The sequence below is a fragment of the Lycorma delicatula genome, chromosome 11 (assembly GCF_047948215.1).
Source record: "Lycorma delicatula isolate Av1 chromosome 11, ASM4794821v1, whole genome shotgun sequence".
Taxonomy (NCBI): domain Eukaryota; kingdom Metazoa; phylum Arthropoda; class Insecta; order Hemiptera; family Fulgoridae; genus Lycorma; species Lycorma delicatula.
The window spans coordinates 33,070,166-33,095,499 of NC_134465.1; the positions used below are offsets into that span (position 1 = coordinate 33,070,166).

General features: G+C 29.2%; 1 protein-coding gene across 1 annotated transcript; it reads right to left on the reverse strand.

Annotated features, from left to right (window-relative positions):
* Positions 1-10,606: 10,606 nt before the first annotated feature.
* LOC142332607 (nischarin) lies at positions 10,607-18,643 on the reverse strand. Its single transcript, XM_075379143.1, has 3 exons — positions 18,013-18,643; positions 15,950-16,370; positions 10,607-13,930 (listed from the first exon to the last, which is right to left on the reverse strand). Exons 1-3 carry the CDS (start codon positions 18,451-18,453, stop codon positions 13,401-13,403), a joined length of 1,392 nt encoding a protein of 463 aa, XP_075235258.1. The 5' UTR covers positions 18,454-18,643; the 3' UTR covers positions 10,607-13,400.
* Between the last annotated feature and the right edge of the window lie 6,691 nt (positions 18,644-25,334).

The following is a 25,334-nucleotide window of genomic DNA, read 5'->3' on the forward strand; positions in this document are numbered from 1 at the left end:
TTTGTAAAAGGTAGTTGTTGAAACCACATGACTCATACCCACAGTTATAACCACTGCACTCATACAGTAAGTCTCTACCAATGACCTTAAGTTTAAATCTAGTCTTTAATCTTTAATAGATAGTTATTTTTTAAAAAAATCTCATTAAATATCTGTTTTTTAGGTCATTCAAGAATATTATTCACAATAGTAGAAGGTGAAAGCCTGACAGCAATGTGCTTAGTCGTAACTCAATTTCGTGCAGTACTTAAATATATAAGTACTTTTCATTCATCTGATTCAGTGGTTACCATATGTAAGTATACTAATCCTTGTTTACAATGGTTTTAAATTTCTATTGATCACTGCAGTTTTTAATGCATTAGTTTTCAAACATGTTAACAATTTGAATAGCTTTAGTATTTTTAGCAAACTTCAAAAAGAAAAATAATATATAATTTGATACAAATTTGTAGAAGCACAAGAATAACTAATTTTAAAAATGGTAATATTTCAAAACATTTTTAACTAGTTCTTGGAGTTACTAAGAAAAATATCACATTTAAAATTGTAAGCAATTCATCTTCTATTTCTTTCTACCAAAAAAAAACAAATTTTTTTTTAATAACTATTGATATTTTTTTTTATTTGGAAACTGAATGATATAACTTATTAATATTTAAATTCAAACCAGTTTCTAAAACAGTAAAATTGCATAAATATTAATAACAAAATACAAACTAAAATAAGTCCTACAGATGATTCTTTCTATTAATGGATATAATAAAAAAAAACTTTTATTAGTACCAGAAAAATTGATAAATGATGTCAAAAATTGATAGTCAACGGAAAATTGTTAGAATAATAATGTTAATTATTAATCTATTAAACTTTTTAATGTTTTATACTTGGCAACTATTTACATTTTTTATATCAAATTTACAGAAGTTAATTCTATCACATTTCTCTAACTTAAGATCCAAATTCTGCACTGTATGTCTTAATGTTACCTTAAATCTAACCACTTAACACTAAAGAGGTAATTTGATACTAGAAACTAATCCTTTTACAGTTAACTACTCAGGTGATCAGTTAACCCTTTACTAATCTTATTATCAATCTTCCATTTTTTATTATCATTCCAAATATATGAACTGAGACCTAGGTAAGACAGTAAACTGCATCCATAAACCGTGATGGTTCTGTAACAACTGTAAGATCTTAAGGAATAATATTCTGGAAATTAAACAGCATGAAGTAAGATAAAATGCTGATGACCATTCATTGAACTAGTTTCTATTGTTTACTACAGTTAAGAATGCTAGAAGCAGTTTATGCATGCTGTTGGTATTTTTAATAGCTGCCAAAGAAGTTGATAATATTTGTGAATTAGTTTATTCATTTCATACTTTACCATTTAATTAATTATTAGTTAACGGATACTCATGTTATCATGGAAAAACACATACATATTTACTACTAAAAATTTAGATAAGATTATAAAATTAAGATATTATACATTATATCAACTTTCATCTTATAAATTTAGTATATACATAAACTTCATATTTTTAATAACAATATATTTACATATTACAAGGGCTATTCCAAAAGTGATTCATATTTTCAGGTTAAAAAATGATGATATACATAAATTAACTGAATTCCCAAATTACATTTTCTTAGCACTTATCATATAATGACACCAACTTTTCTGATCCACCAGATTTTCATAATGAATTCTAATATCAGGACACTCAACCATTTATTCATTACTTTTGAAGTACTAAGTTAGCCATCCGGATCTTCATCTTGGAGTCTGAACTTGGCATCAACTTTGTGTTCCACAGAGGGACAGTTAAATACTCCACTTAAAATTACAGAATAAATCCTTTTGCAACCTCTGCTTTGTCCTTCATGATCATGACCATGTTCTTTTAATCATCTTTTCACATATATCTATGAGCTCCTCTCTGAATTTCCATTGCTAACATTATCACAAATATAACAATTATAGATGAATCTTGGCTATGCTGTCCTTTTGCTTTGAAAAACAAATCATGTGATGCACCTCAATAGTATGAACAACAAATATGTTGCATCAACTACTGTTTTATCAGTAATGAACAGAGTGAATGGCAGATGGGCATGTCACAAGACCATAAAATGCTGGTATTACTGAACATTCATTGTGTTGCTGTGACCTCTAGATTTTTTAGCAGCCTATCAAGCTAGTTTTGAAATAGCATTCATATACTGTGTGAAGAACACAATAATAAAAGCCTTAATTTAAAGAAATGTATTTGCTAGTTACCATTTTTCCTCCTTTTTTTTTTTCCTCCTCTATGAATCATGAGACCTTGCCGTTGGTGAGGGGGCTTGAGTGCTCAGGGATACAGAGTAGCTGGACCGAAGGTGCAACCATATCGGAGAGGTATCTGTTGAGAGCCAGACTAAGGAATGATTCCTGAAAGAGGGCAGCAGCTCTTTCAGTAGTTGTTAGGGGCGTGAGTCACAATGACTTAAACGGCCGTATCAACGTCACTCAGTCCTCTGAGTACTGCGCAGCTGAAAGCAATGGAAAACTACAGCTGCTTTTTTTCCAAGAAAATGTGGCTCTCTGCATTTTCACATAGCAACAATGGAGGCGCCTTCCTTGGTAAAATATTCCGGAGGTAAAATAGTCCCCCGTTCGGATCTCCGGGTGGGGACTACTAAGGAAGGGGTCACCAGAAAATTAAAAAATAACATTCTACGAGTCGGAGCGTGGAATGTTAGAAGCTTAAAAAAGGTTGGTAGGCTAGAAAATTTAAAAAGGGAAATGGATAGGGTGAATGTGGATATAGTAGGAATTAGTGAGGTTCGGTGGGAAGAGGAAGGCGACTTTTGGTCAGGTGATTTTAGAGTAATTAACTCAGCGTCAAATAATGGGCAGGCAGGAGTAGGTTTCGTGATGAACAAGAAGATAGGGAGGAGAGTGGAGTATTTCAAAACGCATAGCGATAGAATCATTGTAATAAGGATAAAATCAAAACCTAAACCGACAACGGTTGTTAACGTTTATATGCCTACAAGCGCCCATGATGATGATGAGGTAGCTTGCATTTTTTCTTATATCTCCATCATTGAGGGAAGAGACCTTATCATAAACACTGAAATATAATGTTACAAGGGTAGCAAATGTCTGTTTTTGTCAATAACACCTAGACAATGTTGTTTACAGACTCATTAGGATTTTGAGTCCTACCTTTGAAACATTTTTCCAGCAATTTAGGATCAGATAACTTTTGAAATATAGCTGAAAATATTTTTTATGATCACAAGTTTCACATTTTTACTACACCATGCATTTATAGAAAAAAATACATCAAAATATTCCTATCCCCATTCTATATTCGTTTGTACATCAGTTCCATAAACAATCCACACCCAGATAGGCCAATACCTATGTACCATAACTGTGCAAAACATCAAAACTTTGTAACTGAACTTTGGTCAGTTGTATATTCTGAATGAAAAATACAGGGTAGTCAATGACAGAGTGAGATCATAGTCAAGTTACATCTCCAAGCTAATCTATTCTACGCTTTGTTGTGCACAGTTACCTGTGTTGGAAAGGGAGAGATCCTTGAGGAAAACCCAACCCAATAGACTGAAATCCTTGATTGTATGCTTCAATACAGTGCTTAGACACCTGCCTTAAAACTCTTCCTTTAAAAAAAAAAATGGATAGGATAAATGTAGATGTAGTAGGAATTAGCAAGGTTCAGTGGGAAGAGAAAAATGACTTTTGGTCAGGTGATTTTAGAATAATTAACTCAGCTTCAAATAATGGGCAGGCAGTAGTAGGTTTCGCAATGAGCAAATGAAGAGAGTAGAGTATTTCAAAATGCATAGCGATAGAATCATTGTAATAAGGATAAAATCAAAACCTAAACTGATAACGATTGTTAACGTATATATGCCTACAAGCGGCCATGATGATGATGTGGTAGAGTGTGTATACGAAGAGATTGATGAAGCAATTAAACACGTAAAAGGAGATGAAAATTTAATAATAGTTGGAGATTGGAATGCAAGCATTGGAAAAGCCAAGGAAGGAAATATAGTGGGTGAATACGGGCTGGGCAAAAGGAATGAAAGAGGGGACCGACTTATAGAGTTTTGCACGAAGTATAATTTAGTAATTGCCAACACCCAATTTAAAAATCATAATAGAAGAATATACACTTGGAAAAAGCCAGGCGATACTGGAAGGTATCAGATAGATTATATCATGGTTAAGCAAAGATTTAGAAATCAACTCGTTGACTGCAAAACTTACCCTGGAGCAGACATTGATAGCGACCATAATTTGGTGATAATGAAATGTAGATTGGGGTTTAAAAACCTGAAGAAAAGTTGTCGGATGAATCGGTGGAATTTAGAGAAGCTTGAGGAAGAGGAGGTAAAGAAGATTTTTGAGGAGGACATCGCAAGAGGTCTGAGTAAAAAAGATATGGTAGAAAATGTAGAAGAAGAATGGGAGAATGTTAAAAAGGAAATTCTTAAATCAGCAGAAGCAAACTTAGGCGGAATAAAGAGAACTGGTAGAAAACCTTGGGTTTCAGACGATATATTACAGCTGATGGATGAACGTAGAAAATATAAGAATGCTAATGATGAAGAAAGTAAAAGGAACTATCGGCAATTAAGAAATGCTATAAATAGGAAATGCAAACTGGCGAAAGAAGAGTGGATTAAAGAAAAGTGTTCAGAAGTGGAAAGAGAAATGAACATTGGTAAAATTGACGGAGCATACAGGAAAGTTAAGGAAAATTTTGGGGTACATAAATTAAAATCTAATAATGTGTTAAACAAAGATGGTACACCAATATATAATACGAAAGGTAAAGTCGATAGATGGGTGGAATATATTGAAGAGTTATACGGAGGAAATGAATTAGAAAATGGTGTTATAGAGGAAGAAGAGGAAGTTGAGGAGGATGAAATGGGAGAAACAATACTGAGATCTGAATTTAAGAGAGCATTAAAAGATTTAAATGGCAGAAAGGCTCCTGGAATAGACGGAATACCTGTAGAATTACTGCGCAGTGCAGGTGAGGAAGCGATTGATAGATTATACGAACTGGTGTGTAATATTTATGAAAAAGGGGAATTTCCGTCAGACTTCAAAAAAAGTGTTATAGTTATGATACCAAAGAAAGCAGGGGCAGATAAATGTGAAGAATACAGAACAATTAGTTTAACTAGTCATGCATCAAAAATCTTAACTAAAATTTTATACAGAAGAATTGAGAGGAGAGTGGAAGAAGTGTTAGGAGAAGACCAATTTGGTTTCAGGAAAAGTATAGGGACAAGGGAAGAAATTTTAGGCCTCAGATTAATAGTAGAAGGAAGATTAAAGAAAAACAAACCAACATACTTGGCGTTTATAGACCTAGAAAAGGCTTTCGATAACGTAGATTGGAATAAAATGTTCAGCATTTTAAAAAAATTAGGGTTCAAATACAGAGATAGAAGAACAATTGCTAACATGTACAGGAACCAAACAGCAACAATAACAATTGAAGAACATAAGAAAGAAGCCCTAATAAGAAAGGGAGTCCGACAAGGATGTTCCCTATCTCCGTTACTTTTTAATCTTTACATGGAACTAGCAGTTAATGATGTTAAAGAACAATTTAGATTCGGAGTAACAGTACAAGGTGAAAAGATAAAGATGCTACGATTTGCTGATGATATAGTAATTCTAGCCGAGAGTAAAAAGGATTTAGAAGAAACAATGAACGGCATAGATGAAGTCCTACGCAAGAACTATCGCATGAAAATAAACAAGAACAAAACAAAAGTAATGAAATGTAGTAGAAATAACAAAGATGGACCGCTGAATGTGAAAATAGGAGGAGAAAAGATTATGGAGGTAGAAGAATTTTGTTATTTGGGAAGTAAAATTACTAAAGATGGACGAAGCAGGAGCGATATAAAATGCCGAATAGCACAAGCTAAACGAGCCTTCAGTAAGAAATATAATTTGTTTACATCAAAAATTAATTTAAATCTCAGGAAAAGATTTTTGAAAGTGTATGTTTGGAGTGTCGCTTTATATGGAAGTGAAACTTGGACAATCGGAGTATCTGAGAAGAAAAGATTAGAAGCTTTTGAAATGTGGTGCTATAGGAGAATGTTAAAAATCAGATGGGTGGATAAAGTGACAAATGAAGAGGTATTGCGGCAAATAGATGAAGAAAGAAGCATTTGGAAGAATATAGTTAAAAGAAGAGACAGACTTATAGGCCACATACTAAGGCATCCTGGAATAGTCGCTTTAATATTGGAAGGACAGGTAGAAGGGAAAAATTGTGTAGGCAGGCCACGTTTGGAGTATGTAAAACAAATTGTTGGGGATGTAGGATGTAGAGGGTATACTGAAATGAAACGACTAGCACTAGATAGGGAATCTTGGAGAGCTGCATCAAACCAGTCAAATGACTGAAGACAAAAAAAAAAAAAAAAAGTTACCATTTTATGCTCATTCTAATGTATTTCAGTCCCCAATAATCCCTTATATTACTCTGAGATAAGAAATGTTAGAGGAGGGAGTGTAAAAGTAATATATTAGGATGGTAAGATAACAGAATGATTAGTTTAATTATGAAATAAGAGCCAAAGTTAATATCGCATCTATGAGGCATATTCAAAGTAAGGGCTGTTTGGTCATTAAAAAAAAATTAACTAGTTGGAAAAGGTTTCTACTTACAGTTTTAGTTTTCCACATGTCTACTTCACTTTTCCACATAATCGCCATTCAGGTCTAAGCATTTTTCATAATGCTGCACCAGTTTCTTTAACCCCTCTGCATAGAAGTTCGCCGCCTGAGAATTGAACCAGTTGACAACAGCAGTCTTGAGTTCCTCGTCATTTTCAAACCATTGTCCAAGCCACTTTTTCAAATGCAAGAAGAGGAGGTGGTTGCTAGATGCAAGTTCGGGACTACATGGACTACACAAAAAGTTCCCAATGAAAATCTTAAATCTTCTTGGTTAAGGCAGCGGTGTGAGGACATGTTGTAGTGAAGCTGGATTACACCAGACAACAGTTTCCCATGTCATCGATTTTGGATCACACATCTCAATTTAGTAAGCGTTTCGCAATTCACATTAGCTGTAATATATTCCATGAAATCAACCAAAATGACTCCCTTTCGTCCCAAAAAATGGTAGCAACATTTTTTGACTCTAGTACGGAAGTTGCTTAAACTTAGACTTTTTCAGTTTTGAAAAACTTGAATGGTGCCACTGCATTGAGTGTTGTTTCAATTCTGTGTTGATGTAGGATATCCACGTCTCATCGCCTGTAACTATGCGGGAAAACAAATCATCTCCATCTTGTTGATAGCAGTCCAAAAACAGTCATCCACTGCACATTCTTTGCTCTTTGTGGTGGTCGGTGAGCATTTTACCCAGTTTGCACATAATTTGTGGTATCCATGCTTTTCTATGACAATCGCATAGATAGAGGTGCATCCAACATGTGGAAATTCATCAGCCAGAGCACTAATCATCAATCGCCGATCACATTGCAGTTTTTAGTTCACTTGTTCAACGATTTTGTTGGTCTGAATACTGGGGCTGCCACTCTGCTCTTTGTCATGAACATTTGTGCAGCCATTTTTAAAGTCTCTACACCATTGTCTAACCTTTCCTTCACTTATTACTTTAGGTCCATACACTAGGCACAACTCTTGATGAGTTTCAGCAGCTGAAGATCCTTTTGCACACAAAAATTGAATCACAGCGCGCACTTCACAACTGGCATGAAAAATGATTGTCGTGGACATAGTTATCTGCATTCACCGGCAGGCAAATGACTGCTGAATCAAAACAACTGCAGTGGCTTCATAAACAACTGTGTTCAGACCTGCTAATATTTAAATATAAGCCAACAAACCTTACTTTATGAATATGCCTCGTATATACTACATTGCTGAAACATCATAACTGATTCAGCATATTAAAACACTGAGGCTTTCTCTTTGTGTGTCAGGCAATATCAACTACATGAAAAAAGACACACAATAAGGTCAAAAAATGTTAAATACTGGAACAAACAATCTGAGCTCAATTCATGTTTAATGATCATTGCTGTTCACCAACAAAATTTAATACAACAAATTACAAACTATTCTGAAGCCTACATATAATTTATACAGATAAACGTATAATACATTTATTATAAAAATAGCAATAACTAATAATTATTTTAGAAAAGGTTACTTTTAATTATTGTTTAGTGTTAATAACCCAAAAATACAAACAAAAATTAAATTTTTATAATTCTGTAATTTACACATTTGGCTGGTTTGGGATGATTAGTTGTATTTTTAATTCGCGTGAATTATGTTGTCTTAAGAAGTTAATGGCATTAAGTAGTGGTGTAATGGGGAAGAGATAAATAGTGAGGGAATATAAAGTAGAGATAAACTGAACAATTTTGCAATTACCATGTAATGGAAGTTACAAATATTGAAATTTAACATAAAATCTCAATTTATTCTCAACTACCACAGATGCATAGGCTCCATGTAGGAAAGCTTGGAAACCACTGTATTAATGCAACAAATATATTAGCAAAATGGTGCTGTTTGGTACACCAATGGAACAGATACTTAATAATAAAACTGGAATATATATATTGTAATATGAATTACAATATAGCAACTAGTGGTAATTCCATTTCAAATAATGAAAACCAGAAATAAAATAGTAGTTTAAGTAAAAGTTATTAAAACATTTTATGAGATTAATTATTACTCTTGTTCACTATTTTCTTCGAGTGATTCATTTTATTATAAAGGTTAACTGTTTTTTGACTAAAAGGAAAACAGTGCACCAGAATTATTTTTGAAATTCTATACATCCAAGTTTTGGGATACAAGGTAAATAAGGGCCAAACAAATAATTTTGTTAGTTTCATTAAGAATAGATATGACAAAGCATGATGCCTTAATGCACATTTAATATTAATTTCAAGCTACACCAATGTACATTTTAGGTGATAAGAATGGTGTGATTATTGGATGATATCCCAAATTTTAAACTGCAATTTCCACTTGAATCAAATTACAATTTTGGAGTGAAATCAAAAAGGTATATGAAATAAGTATATTCTGAGCAATAAAAGTAAAAAAATGTAATTTTCCAGTTAACAGTATTTGGAATTTACATTAAGATAAAAGATAACAGGATATGAAATAGTTAAAAGGATGCAATAATTAAAGAGCTAAGATGTTAATAAATATTAAATAGATATTTACAATTTCTTGAACAAAACCAATTAACCTTTTATACAGCAGTACTGTAATATTTTGATACAAGAGAAAATATATTTTCAATAAAATGTAACAATGGAAATAATAATAATAATAATAATAAATTGCACATAGTATAGTGTTGTATAAATAGTAATTTTATTTATCAATTGAATTAGACTTTCTTGAGTTGTACTCTTTTGTGAATTGTTTCAATTAAGTATCTATAATGAATTAAATACAATGAATATTACTTAAAGTGGTATCAAATCAGGAGAAAAAACAAACTAGTAATGATTTTAAAAAAAAGCTGTTTCTTTGTTGTTTGAGTTTCTTAACATTTTTGTCACAAAAGGGATCCATTTGCCACTATCTTATTGGAAATTCTATCTGTCATCTTTCCTACTTAAATTTTTGTTTCATTTTGTTTTTTGCATTCATTTTCCAATCATGCAATCTTTTCAATGCATTCAGTTAAATTTTTAAACAATTTTTCCTTCCCCCTCAAAAAAAAAACTGCAAAGGTTTTTAATTGCATTGGCTATTTTAGGAAATTTATGTTGACTCATTTTGAATAAGTCACAAATAATTTGAAAGAATGCTATTATCAGAGTTAATATTTCAACATAATTAATATTTTACACAGAATAAAAACAAACAAACATATGTAATAGTAAAACAAAACATAACAAAAATGCACCAGCAATCAGAATCCAAACCACAATTAACTGAAACCACATCTACACAAGGTCACTGAACTGTACAATTCAGTTAACAAAAGCAAATAAGGAATATATGGTTTGACAGTAAATTTGTGAGTTACTTTCTACTCTACTGCTTCATTCATAATGCAATACTAAGTACTGACCAATCTTCCTTTCTCATGCTATAATTGTGCTGCCTACTGAAGCAAGCCTCACAGTACATAAAATTTATTCAATAAATAATTAAGATTCTGTCATCATAAAAACAAACTTTTAATGGTAACTGAGATTTGATTACAAACAAAATATTTTCATTCTTCTAGTATACAAATGACCCATATTTGAAATAACTGTTAACATTACTTATGATTATGTTAAATAATAAATATATATTAAAGAAAATAAATAATTGTAGATGACCCGTCATAAAACATAAAAATCATTCCAAAAATAGGAAAAACCCTCATAAGAATAAACTTCTAATACCAGGCTTATAAATGTGAGAAGTGAAGTGATTTTCCATTAATTTCTTTACTAATACATTTTGCAATTAATTTGCAAAGTTTACCAAACTTCAGATGAAATTCAGCCCACCGCAAGGACTAGTTATAAAATGATCATTAATCTCAGAGAAACCAAGTTAATTAGCACCTGTACTGCAGGAACTGTTACGGTTGTCTCATATCTCATACACAATAATATAAATATATGTTAATAAAACAATTATGAGATTTATAACAACAAATGAGAAAATGAAAACATATTCAAGAATAAGTATTCTTAGGATTTATTTTGGTTGATAGAATTATTTTGGAAGAATCATGTAGTACATCATTCACATACATACGTGATTTGTTTCAAAAAAAGATTTCCTATGAATGATTTGGCAATGCAGTACCTCATTGATGTATTAAGTGTACTGGGTATAATAGGGAATATAGTTGGTATACTAGCTGTTTCTACTGGACTGTTTAAGTCTGTCACGAGTTGGTGCTGTTTCTTACATATGTTCATTTAATTATCAAACAATGGTATGCTGTTAAGTTTTGTGTAACTCTGTAAATATGCCTCTGATACATTTCATTCTTTTCTGAAGTTTATGGAGATGCTTTATAAAAAAATGTGGTTCTTCAGAAACATAAAGTTTCAAACAGAGCTGAGAAAATGTTCAAAGAATGTCCTTATTCTGTAAGGCTAATTTTATTGATTTAATCAACAAATGATCAAAGTCTGGAACAGTGTGACTGTGAAAGATTATACATTGAATATTATAGTAATTGCAGAAAAATGGGCTAGGATAAAAATTGAGTTCATAGCATTTTAACACAAGCATTTACCCAAAATAGAAATAGCACTTACACACTTGTCTGTGGAGAAAAGCACCTAGGAAGCACCTACACACTTGAATGAAATGCAAAATGGCAATGTGAAGAACTGTGCATAAATTATCCTCCTTGTCCAAAGAAGCAGATATGATTAGATCCAGGGCAAGAATAACAATTAACATTTTTTTTTTCAACAGCAAGTACATTATATATGAAGTATTTTAACTCAGGACAAATATTAGTTACACCTTTTCCAAAAGTACAAGCTTCAAAAATAGGTGAAACTTTTAATCAACATTTTTTTCTGGTAGAGAAAAACATTCCTACACGACCACCACATCTTCCCTGCTCCACATCCAAATCCACCTCCATCATCTCTGAGTGATTCTACTTCTTTCCTTTGTTGAAATTGAAGTATCATCAATTCACGACTGTAGAAATAAATTAAAAAAAAATTGTAATCAATAACATAAGAAAACTTCTAATATTGTTACAATCAACAGGAAAACATTTCAGGAGGTATCTTTTAATTTCAAATGAGTTCAATAGACATTGAAATTTAAGTCTGTGTATACATACTTTTGGAATAAACTTTGTATGTAAAAATAAGTTCATGCCATTTATTTGATTTTAGTAAACACCATTGATTGCAATACGAATGATATAAGTGTTGACTGATAATCCATCTATAAATATGTTAAGGAATAAAAATCGCATTTAAAATAAAGATTCATTAATATGATACAAATAAAATATTTTAAAACAAAAGTAAATAAAAGGTCTACACATTAATTACCAATGTATTGATGATTTTTTTTTTTTTTTTTAATGAACTATCAAGTAACATTACATGTGTTACATTTACAAATCTGTTTCGTAAGAAGTAATTAAATTTTTTAAGGAACTGTTTACTATTTTAACATCGAAAGACTACAATAGGAATTAAAATATTATACGGGATTGGAACATTGCATCAAATCAATTAAGTGAATAAAGATCAAGAAAAATAAAAACATATACATTTAAAACAATCTTTCTTCAATTATTTTACTATTAACATGTTTGAGCCGACCAATATCACATGCACTGTTAGTTAAATTAAATTCTCTGCTGTCTAATGATCTTTAAAATAAGTTATGTAGTTTTTCAAGTATTATCTCAAAAATATAAGGAACCATTTGTTGATTAATTTCCTAATACCAGATGAAGTCTAACCAACTCATTTTCAAATATTACATTTTTCTTGTATCTGGATCTCTAATGTATGATCTCTAATGTTTGTTTACATTTGTCCAACTGGTGTTTGGGAATAACCATTTAAACAAATTTTTTCTTTATATTATTTTGTTTTTAATTAAAAAATATATGTCTAGAAGTTTTAGTTTATTCATGTTAGATAGACATTAAATATGATTTGAATAGCAGATTCAATAAATTTAGATATATTTTTAAATACCAACAAACAATAAACTATTTTTGTTAAAAATAGAGATTAAGATTTTTAAAAATCTTAAAAAATAAAATAAAAACATATAGTGTAAATAAATACTTAGTAATCAAAATATTTAAAAATGAATGGGTTGGTTTATATGTTACTGATTAATAAAATATGGTAAAACCTTTAGGAACACAAATGAATACCTCAGGGAAAGTATATATAATATTACATTAAGTATAATTATAATACATTACCATAATCAAAATATAAATAAATCATTTATTACCATCACAACTAAAATTAAATCTAAAATAAATTGACAATCTTCCTTTTTTTTATATCTATGGTTAAAGTACTGAACATCACATAAAAGGGACAGTTACACTGTCCGAACCTTTTTTTTTTACTTTCATATAGCTCTTGATAAGCTAGCTTTATGGTCAAATAAAATAATCCAATAAATATTAGTTAATTATAATCTAATGACTGTTAATTAATGTATATTTTAATTTTAACCCAAAAGTAGAAAAGATGTAATCACAATTAATATGAATGTATCAGTAATGCAACTATCACATAAAAAGTGACCAAACTGTAATAGAATAAAAATAATATAATTGTACAATAATCAGTTTAAATTAATTTCACGGTAATGAATTTGGTAATGGTGGAACAATATTAAACATTGGAGTACGACCTTCTTTAACTATTCTAAGTGCTTGCAGAACAGAGACTGTATCTAATTCTTTTTGTGTTGGTTTTTCATTGTCAAGGCATATATACGAAGCACGCATTCCAAACTGTTCTAAAACTTTAACTCTATAATCTATAACAGTTGTAACAGGATTACCTGTTAAATTTAAGTAATCTATAGATGGTAAAACATTAATATATTTTATTTCACTTAAATCAATAATTAAATTTGAGCTTAAATCTAAACCTTCTAAACTTTTTAAATTTGAAAAACCTTTTAATGATGATAACTGATTTTGTGATAAATCAAGATATATTATATTATTTAGGCACAAACTAAGATCTTCAATATCCTTAATTAGATTTGCTGAAAATGATAAATGAGTTAGTTTCTTAAGTGCTGTCATATCTTTTATGTCTGTAATTTTATTTTCACTTATCATAAGGCGTTCAACATTTGGCATAAGTTGGAGAAACTCATCTACAACAGAAAAAAACCAAAAAAAAAACCAATGATATTTATCACACTGAAACTCATTTTCACTTAATTTTCCTATAACTTCATCAATTAACACTAAAAATAGTTTAAAGTAAATAATTAAATGCTACAAAATAAAAAATGTATAAGATGTCAAACTGTAAAGCACAGTGTGACATGAAATTCAAGGCAATTCATAAATTCAAACATTCAAGGCAATTCATAAATTCAAACGTAACTGGATATTTTACATACCATTATATTTATGAGCAAATGAAATAAAATGAAATTTTATTTAAAATTTAAAATCAGGGAAATGAGATAAAATAAATCAAGGAAGACATTTTCTTTCAGTGTGAATATGACTCAACTATTTTTTATGTTTATTTCAGACATAATAGGAAAATATAACTGCTAGGAAAAATTGTTGTGTTTCTTGAAAGTCATTCTTTTTCAAAACGCAAAACTTGTTATTGAAAATGAAAAACTACATCAATACAGCACATACTTAATTAGTAACTGTTTTACCATTCAATTTTTTTAAAGAGTAACAGATCACATGGTATGAATTGGATTGAGTAATTGGATTGATTAATACATCCATAAACTAATGGGGGTAACATCTTTTGTTTGTGCTGCACAAATTGCTGTGCTTGGAAATGATAGTATAATTGCAATACAGGACAGATATTTTTTTAATAATTTCTATACTAATCATGGTTATCTGGTATTTTCTATATACTCATAAATACAGTAAATCTTTCTAGTCTGGCTACTTGCTGTATAGTAATTTTTTCTGGACAATGAGACTGGTAGTAACTTTAAGGAAAAAGATAAAATAGGTTGAGATTTTTTCTGTTATAGAATCCCTATTCTATGATAATGGTTGGAACCTATAAAGACTGCTTAGTAACTGCACATAAGCAAACTACACAGAAACAGCCGCAATGAATTTATCAGTTTTTTTAAGTACATTACTAAATCATTGTATGGATAGTTTGTAAAGTTCTTCATCTGACAAAAGAAAACACAAGATTTTTCAGAATTTAAAAATATTTTTCAATGTTGCCACCTAGGAATTTGATTCATTTAGACCAACAACTTTCCTATGTATAATGTGCGATATGTCAAACTACAAAATAAGCGACTGTCTCAGCTCTGACCTCATTATTTGAAGTGAACTTTTGTCCAATTAGCCATTTTTTCAAGTTTGGAAAGAGAAAACATTCCGCTGGGAGCCAAATCTGGTGATTTAATATAAAGAGTTTTGCAGCAACAACCCAAGATGTATCTACAGCCATATTATCATGGTGAAAGAAGACTTTCTTTTGGCTACGTGTGGATAATTAGCCTGAAATATTGATCTTCAATCAGTCCAATATTGAAACTCAATACTCCCTGGTGATCCTGCCTTTTTCCAGGTAATCAGTACCATTAGTCTATAGAGCACCACAATACAATAATGCCAAAAATGTATAGCCTTGACTTTTTTTGTAATGGAACTGTTTTCGTTTTCCTTGGCGTACCTCATCTGATCCCACTAAGTGTCTGGTCTCATGTAATGGTAAATCCATATTTTATCTTCTGTTATAAAATGTTTAAGAAACTTAGCAGAATCATCTTAAAAATGATTAGTCAGTCAACAAGATGTATTTTTAATTTTTAGGTTAAAAGTTAAATAACACAAGTATAACTGAAATTATTATGGGGGACAGACCTATTAATAATAATACACATTTAAATATATATATTTATGAAAATAACAAAGATAAAACCTAGTAAAATTTGAAATACAATAAACTTATGAAGAAAAAATGCATGTAACCCCCTAAGAATTTCAAACTGTGAGATTAAGTTTCAACTTTCTATTACTGGTAATATAAATTTATTCAGGACCTACACGTAGCAACAAGCTTGGATAATTACTGCATAGTACTTAATTAAAATTAAGTACATTTTTTGTGGGTTTGATGATTTCTATGTAAATTCCTTCAATTAAAAAACATAATTAAAAATTCTTACCGGTACTTTCAATCTCATTTTGGCTTAGGTCAGCTTCTATTAATTTGAACCATTTTTTTTCTTCAGTAATACAGTCAGTTGATTTATGTAATTCATCACATAAGAGTAAATCTGCTAATGATTTAGCATTACATCTTTTAACAGATACAGCCTTAACAGTATCTTTAACTGAACTTATGTTATATATATTAGACAATTTAACATTTATTAGTATAAGCGTTTCAATTGTTTTAAATGCAGTTAATTCAAATAATAAGTCATTTGGTATTATATTACTAGTCTTAAATTCATTATTGCTTCCTTCAATTTTTAAAGTTTTAAGTTGCGAACAAAAATCTAATACATGACTAAAATCATGCCTCTGATCAATTATTTCAAGTGGTGGACATGGCTGTTTTAATCGTTCACTGACTGCATAAAGCTGAAACAGAAATTTATAAAATATAATAAACAAAACATTATTATTAATACAATAACGGGTTTTGAAAAAGGAAGATTAAAATAAGAAATGTTGTGCTTAGAATCTCAATTCTGTACATATAAGTTAATTACTATGGGGATTAAAACTGTAAGTTTTTTTTTAATACAGGATGACAGTATCCACTTTCAGCTATATTATTTAAGCTGGTGCATATTTTTGTTTACTTATGGCATTTAGACAGTACACTGTTATTTGAGAGCATAAACACTTTTTAACTAATAGAATTTGTTTTTATTATTTTTTTTAAATATACTAATTTTAATAAATCAGGAAAATAGTTTTTCTTATATAAATTATAGGTACAGGTCAGATGAACTGATAAATTGCCACAATCAGACGATTGTGGCAATTTTTATTAAATACCTGCATACTTCTACAATACAACAATTTTTAATGAATTTTATTAAAATGAAAAATTTAGTTTTATTTCTGTACTGATTTAATTGGAAAAGTTTTTAACAACTTTAAATATCATATATAATTCAGGGTTTTTAATTTTAATGTGTAATTTGAAATAAACGATTTGAAAAATTATATAGAGCAACTGATGATGCAAGGTACTCTTGAAAGAGCGCTCTTGCTTGGATTATGGAATAAGGCAGGTGTTATCCTATTTTATTTTATTAATTCTATACTTGGGTTGATTGGATTAATATAATTTGTATAGTGCAGAGGAATATGTTTCCTGAAAGAATCGATTTAAAAAATAATATATATTCATCATACATATGACAATATAATTCATAAATTTGAAAAATTGTAGCTCTAAAGTGAACATACAACTAATTTTTATAATTAATGCAGTAATTTTAATGTAGTTTTATTTAGACAGATATTTAATGAAAGCGTACATTTGGTTATCAATACAAAAACCTTATAAAAATTAAAAAAATAAATATATTGTTAAAAGAAATTTAAAAAAAATTATTATATTTATATTACTATTTATGTAGGATGTAGAGGGTATACTGAAATGAAACGACTAGCACTAGATAGGGAATCTTGGAGAGCTGCATCAAACCAGTCAAATGACTGAAGAAAAAAAAAGAAGATATTTATATTAATATTTTTATTAAAGATTATTGTAGTCAATCTACCAGACTAGCATTCCACATTTGATAACTACAATATAAGTAATGTGCTGTTCCTTTCTTAGGTACACATAATATTGTGATTTCATTTACTTCAAAATGAGATCTAAGCAAAAACTGAAATTTATACTTTTAAGATGCTCTTATTTGTTCAATGAAGTTTCAATCACAGATGAAGTGAACAAATAAGAGCACTTTACAGTAATTTCTTACAATTATTATAATTATCATTGAAGGTTTGAAACAGATTTAAAACTATTAATAAAAAAGAATTAAGAACAATAATATTCAGAATATTAATTAAATATTGTTGTTGTTTATCAATTGAATGAAAAATAAAGAGTATTTCATTATTAAATAAAGAAAGGTATAAAGAAAGCCTGAACTGTTACCAAATATAATAAGATTATATCAAGATTAATTTAGTTGATTCATATTACATAAAAACTTTCATATGCTATTTATAATCAAAAATTCAAAACAACGCTTACCGTTAATGGGCAGAATTCATATTTTCTAGATGCAAGTAACAAAGATTCTCCTTCTCGAAATAAATACATAGAAAAATCTTGTAAAAGAAATAATATATCATACAAATGCAAATTAAGAAATAAAACTAATTCTCTAGGCATTCGTTTTTGTAGAAAACTTATAACTGCAGATAAATATTCTTGTAATCCTAAACGGCGAGCTTCTACAAATGCCGGATCTTTATTACCGATTAATTTTTTTGGTGGCAACATATCTTTTGGTACACTATGGTCTGAAACGAGCGTTTCGTGTAACTCAAGAAAACCATTATATCGCTGCAGAACCGTCCAACTAATTGGTCCCACTTTAACTAATATATCGTAATAAGTCACATTATTAATAATTTTAGTCTGTGGTATCGAAACAGAAGTATCGCTTACATGTAACAAAAAACATGCCATTTGTATGTTTTAAATAAAAGATAAACATTAACGTTTCGCTCTTTCATAACCTAAGAAGTTATTAAAAACTAGGAAAACTTTATAAACACTGTATACCGTATTATAAATCTTGAAAACACAAAAGTATTCAACTACGACTTTACGGAGTGGGTGTAATGCAAAATAATTTGTTATTTCTAGTTTACTTAATTACTCACTGTTTTAAACGACCAGCTGATAGTTACGTATCAAAAGTTTTTATCTGTTTACTTTGCGTTTAGACAGCACTCTTATTTGAGAGCATAAACACTTTTTCTAATACAATTCGTTTTTTTATAATTTCAATAATACACCAATTTTAATAATTCAGAAAAATAGTATTTCTTGTTATAATTGTGACTCAACAGTAATGTGTATTAATTAATATTAATGTTAGTGTGACAATTTTAATATCTAGTGTTGGTATCTTAAAGAAAAAATCGCAGTCAGGTTATGTTATGTACAGTATTTTGGTTAGATAGTTTATCAACTAATTAGACCTTAATTCAACAAGTAGTTTTAAAAAAAAATGTCGTTAGCATCTAAAATAACTTTTGGGGCATGTTGCGTCAGTAGTGTGTTAATTATAACTTATGTGCACATTAAGCAAGTTATTGATAAGCAAAGACTTCATCAGGGTGTGATTAGAGATATAGAAACGCAACAGAGACGTAAAATAGAAAATACTTTATTACTTCAAAAACAAGATGATTTAAAAAGACATTTAGAAAAATTGACAAAGAATGACAAAGGTTACTAATAACATAGTTGTGAACTGTATTGATAACATTCTTAAAATTGATATTTACATTCTATGCTAGCAACTATATTATAGTTTTGTTTTATTTAGAGCCACAGTGTTTAGTGTAATAAAACATATTTTAAAACTGAAATATAAGCTTTGTACGGCCTTTCTCCATTATTCAATCTTATATTTATGATTAAAATGTTTGATTTATAAGTAATTAAAAATATAAAATTAATTGTTGATATTACTTTTAACAATAAGTGGTAAGGTAAATAGTACTTTGTGAAACCTTGGTCTATGGCAGGCACAGCTTATTCCCGACTATTGTGTAATTGGTGTTTAGTTTCTATATCATGTATGTTTTATTTATTTAAATTGGACATTTATTCTCCATCAATAACCTTTTAAATGATCAAGCACCTAATTTGTCAGAGGCTAGCCTGCTTTATCCTATCGTAAACCTTTCAGTAGCTGCTATTGTTAACCACCCATCTTATAACAAATAATTTAATCTTCACTACCCTACAGTTGTTTTATACATTATTTGTTTTATTTTAAATATCTCTATTCAAATTGCATTTTTTTATTAAAATCAGTGATTCAACGTGAAGTGAACTTTTGTTTGATGTCTCGGATTCTAAGAATTAGTAGGCTACATATTAATATCCTTACACTGATTTGTGTGGTCAGAAATAGTTTGCTGGTCAGAATAACTAAATATGTTGAATTGTAGTTGTATAAAAACCCCTTTATATTAAAGAACTTTTGAGACCTCTATTGCAGAAATTCTCGAGAATGTTGTATAAATATTATGAAAATTGCAGTTTTGTGTAAAAGTTAGTTAAAAAAAATTTTGTATAATGTTTTAAGGTTCTCACCCCTCATCTTTCCCACACCAGTTTTGGCAGGGATGTCTAACACCCACAGTATTTTTGCTCAGTTAGGAAGTAATAATGGTCCCAAGTTTGATTGAAACCAGTCCTGTGGTTTAGGAGGAGATTTGGAACATCCATAACCATGTACCCAAATACAAACAAATATGCAATATTTTTATTTGGTTCTTTTTTGGTATCCAACAGCTACTGTTTTCACTTTTTTCTTCCAAATCAGTGGGTATTTGCAGAGAAATTATAAATATAATCCAATCAACCTACACTTGCTTTGCTTGCTAACCTATTTTTTTATTTGTACTCGTCGATTTTATTCAAACATGGGTCTTCCAAATGTACCTGAGAGAGATCCAATATAAACAATATTGCTTGTAATTTCTCTGCAAATACCCACCGATTTAGAAGAAAAAATTGAAAAAAGTGGCTACTAGATATAAGTAAAAGTACCATTTATTTCTGTGAGGAATTTTTTTTTTTGATTTATTACATTTAGCTACCTCAATTTTTTTTTTTAGCAAACAAATGATTACTCTTCAGTAAGCTTAGTTGTATTATGTTGGCTTGCTACTGAAGATTAATTATGGATGCTGTTAACAACCACAATCGATTGGGGAACTTAAACTTACAATACAATATTTTAGAATGATTGATTTTTTCTGCAATCTAAATTTTAATTCAGCTGTAATATTTACAGATATTTTCCCAAGATACATTTGATATATTATGCTCTGTTTGTAGCCTCAGAAAAAAGGATGCAAGTTTTCTTATTATCAAAATAAGTTGACTAAAATGCAATATGATTCTTTATCATATAATACATATAAAAAAAATTGTCTCTCATTAAAAAATTAGTGAGTAGGACTATAAATGTTTGTTCTTGAAAAGCAGATAACTTAATTTTTAATATAAATAACAATACAGGTAATAACCATTGAATTAACAATTTTTATTTTAGTGAAAAATTAATTAATATAATTAGAATAGATCTTGCACAATCGATTGCATGCTTTTAAGAAGGAATATGTGTTACTGTAGATGTGATCTCACTCGTTTCTATTCTGTGTATTAAGATAAAGGACATTTGTGTCGCAACCCATGATAAAATAAGTTAAATTGCTATAAAATAAAAATATCTAGTACAAATTATCATATTTGTATTAGCCTGATAGGATGTTCAGTTCTAGTTGAATCTAGGTGTTGGTTGACTTAACAGAGAATTCTTTCTTGCCAACTAAATAGCTGAATCTGTAAACGCTGTCTTGTAAAACATATAACAGATTAATTTAATTCAAATTATATAAGAAAATCTAATAAAATAATTAAGCTATTTAAAATTAAAAAGTAAAATTCTAATTTAGCTAATATACTTAAATAATTTATCATCAATATTTTATTTTCTATTCTTAATGTGTACATTGTAATCTGTTTAACATTTGAACAATAAGCAACTTCATGGCCCTGTGAGATAAAAATATTTAAATGAGGAGTATTCTTGTACAGACTCAGGCTGACCATTTCTGAGATGTAGTTTTCTTTTTCTTTTTTGTTTAGCTTCTGGAATCACTGTGTAAGGTATTACTTCAAAAGATGAATGAGTATGATATGTGTGAATGTAATGAAGTGTAGTCTTGTACAGTCTCAGGTTGACCACTTCAGAGAAGTGTGGTTAATTGAAATGCAATAAATCACCAAAGAACACTTGAATCCACGATATAGTATTCAAATCCGTATAAAGATAACTAACTGCCTTTATTGGATTTGAACCTTAGAACTCTCAACTTTGAATTGCTGATTTGTGATGACGAGTTAACCACTAGACTGAGATGTAGTTTATTGAATCTCACCCACCTCAAGTACTCGCATACCAGTCACAAGTACACTAGTATCCTCTGTAATATTCAAATCCATATAAAAGTTGCTTACCTTTACAAGGATCTGAACCTCAAAACTTTCAACTTCTAAATCAGCTGTCAAACAGCTGATTTGTGTCAATGATTTACCACTTGACTAACCCAGTGGGTTATGAATTTAATAGTGTTTTTAACTAAAAGAAAATTTTACCTAGAGAAAATAAAAATTATTACTTCTACTTGACTGAGTAAAGAATTTTTTTTTTGCTAGGTAGTCATTTTTGGAAACTTTCAATATTCAGCGATATTGAAAGTGTTATATTCATAAAGTTACACAGTCATACAAAGTTATATATGTCATATTGTCTATGACAAAATAAAATTGAAAAATCAATTAAATTTAATTAATTTAGTGTTTTTCATATTAATGTAAATTTTTTAAAAATATGTCCGTTAAAATTTTATTTTTGAGATTGTGAAAATTGTTTTTATTTTAATTTTAAATATAACCATTTTGTCCAAGGTATTGTTATAGCTTACCTTGACGAGTATGGTATACTGCATCTAATTTTAGTGAAGTTTTTTACTTAGTTGATTGTGTAGTTTACACTGTTATCTGATAAGAGTAAAATACTATTATACCTTTTTTAATTGTTTTCTTGACTTAGTTTTGATTTTTTTCATTATGTTTACCTGCTTGTTTAATTATACTTTAATCATTCATTATTATTTGAAACATAAAAATGAGAAAATTAAATATTTAAAACTTGATAAATTTAAATGAAAACTCTTTCAACACTATGACTAAATACTGACTAACCTTTAAATTAATACCTTTTAATTAAACCTTCAAAGGATTGGCGAGGTTAAGTTGATCCTTTTAAAGGATAAGCTAACTACATTGAAGGTTTTGTTAAATAGCTTTGAAAGGACCTTTTGAAAAAGAAGTTTCAGTTAATTGAAAGTAAGTTGTTTATATTTAAAATAATTTTATCTAATTAAATTTAAATTTTAAGAAAAAATGTAGTTATGAAGGTCAAGTAAAAAAATATTAAGTTCAACAAATGTGATCATTGTGAAAACTGGTGGACTTAATAAACTTTATTATAAAAGCCATGGTCTTTAGTCTTTTACTAAATGCCAGTAGCATGAAGTAACCTATCTATTAGAAATTGTTTTCAGTTACAATGCTTACCATATCGATTCAACTTTAGAATGTTTACTTTATTACTTGGGTATCAACTTTACTTTAGGTATACACTCGTGCACCAAGTATTGTACACCATTGTGACAAATAGGAGTGATTATACAACATTTGTTATATCAAAAAATCAACTTGTTAATTTGTGTTATCTCCAGAACATTGAAATCGGTACATCTTCATTTCTCCGAATGTTGAGTTGTATGCCAAGCTGTACACTAAAGAACAATATTCCATGTTATATTGTAAGGTAATTAACCTGCCACATAAAAATTGTTTGTTTAAGAGGCTTAAATCAAGCCATCATCCTCTTGATGCCATATGAGAGGTTGATATTAATATCCCCCTAACCGTGCAAGGAATGGATTTTAGGAGTCATTATTTTTTGAATGGAATAGATCCCATCATTTCAATACACAGACCCTGACATCTGCAATTTCTGTTGTTCTACATCACAGTTCTGTGGTTGACCTCTACAGATATCTTCCATAAGTATTACATTCTTGAGACTGTGGTTGTAGAGATGCAACATAAATGATGGGACATATTGCAATAGTATCAAATATATAGTTATCTGTTTTCAGTACATTGTACCTTTCATTGTTTTTTTAAATTAAATATTTTTATCCATTACAAAAGAGATTAGAGCTTAAATAAATAATAAATTTGTGATTTATGGAAACCGATGTGACAAACTGGTCCAGTAAATAAGTATGGTCATAACTTTTGGCCTTTTCCTAGATTTATTTTGGTAAGATATTTCGGTTGTTGTTAAACTGCATAATTTTATTACTTTGCATGGAACTTAAATAATAATGGACACTTATTTAATTTAAATGATAAATTTTAACTAACTTTTATAAAATATTTAATTTCAAAAGAAATTCAAACATATCCTTAAAAGAAATAATTTTTTCTTGTCTTTCTGTGATTACAGTTTTAAGTTTAACGACCTATCTTACTTTACAAGTATTTTTTGGTATTTTATTTGGGCTTTTATTTGGATTGGGATTGGTTAAATTCTGGAAAACTGTAAAAGGAGATCCGCTTGCTGAATTCTGCATTACAACAGGAAGTTCCTTCCTTCTTTTTTCTGCAGGATTCAAGTATTCATGTACGTAAATATATGTGTATATATATATATATATATATATATATATATATATATATATATATACATAAAAATTAGTAATCACGAGTTTGAATCATCGTGTATTTATATGCTTGTGTGTGCGCATGTGTAAATGCAGATAAGACAACACTGATGCAATCAAATTTTTATATTTGTAGAACTGAGATAAATTCTTTAATATTAGAATACATTTGGCTTTCAATTTTAACGTATTACATAGAGATTAAATAACAAGTAAAGTTTTGTACTTGTTATCTTGACCATCCTGCTTTAGTATTCCTGATTATGATCAGTTTAAAATCGTGATAAAATTGTATTTTAAGATTTTTCCATACAGTAAAGTTGTTCTTTATATTTCTTTAAAGTACTTTTTCCATAGTTTAATTTACAGTAAATACAGGCAATAATGTATGGTCAAGATGATTATAAGCAAATCTTTAGTATCTTGCCTTTTTATCTTCACCACACTTTTCTTACTTATACAGATGATTGAGATTTTTTAAAATTTACTTCAAAAAAGAGAAAGGTACTCAATGAACTCAGACAGTTTTATGTAGATTTTGAAGCTTTACTGTTCACCAGTTTTTATGATTTTTTCTATTTTTATTTTTGTTTATAAAGGAAGTTTCTGTGGTGATCCCTAGGTATATAACATTTCAGATGGTATAAATTAAAAAAAAAATTATATTAACAAAATTACAGAGGATGGATGAAGTTAAAAGGCATAAAAAACAGATTGACCCAAACAAGGAGAGCTTTAGTATAAAATATCAGTTAGTACCAAACAGTTCTAGGAATAAAAAAGTTCTTAAAATATTGTGGAATGAAGCATTTTCAAAACGAAATGTGGATAATAGGAAAACAAAAAAGGAAAAGTGAAAAGCTTTTGAAATGTATTACAATAATAATTGGGTGGGTAGATAAAGTAAGATATAAAGAGGATTTAAGATCTATAAAAAAATAGAAATATTTTTGATGGATTCTAGTATAAAAAAATAGGTAGGCAAGCCATATTTTAAGACGTCTGGATTTAGTTTATTTG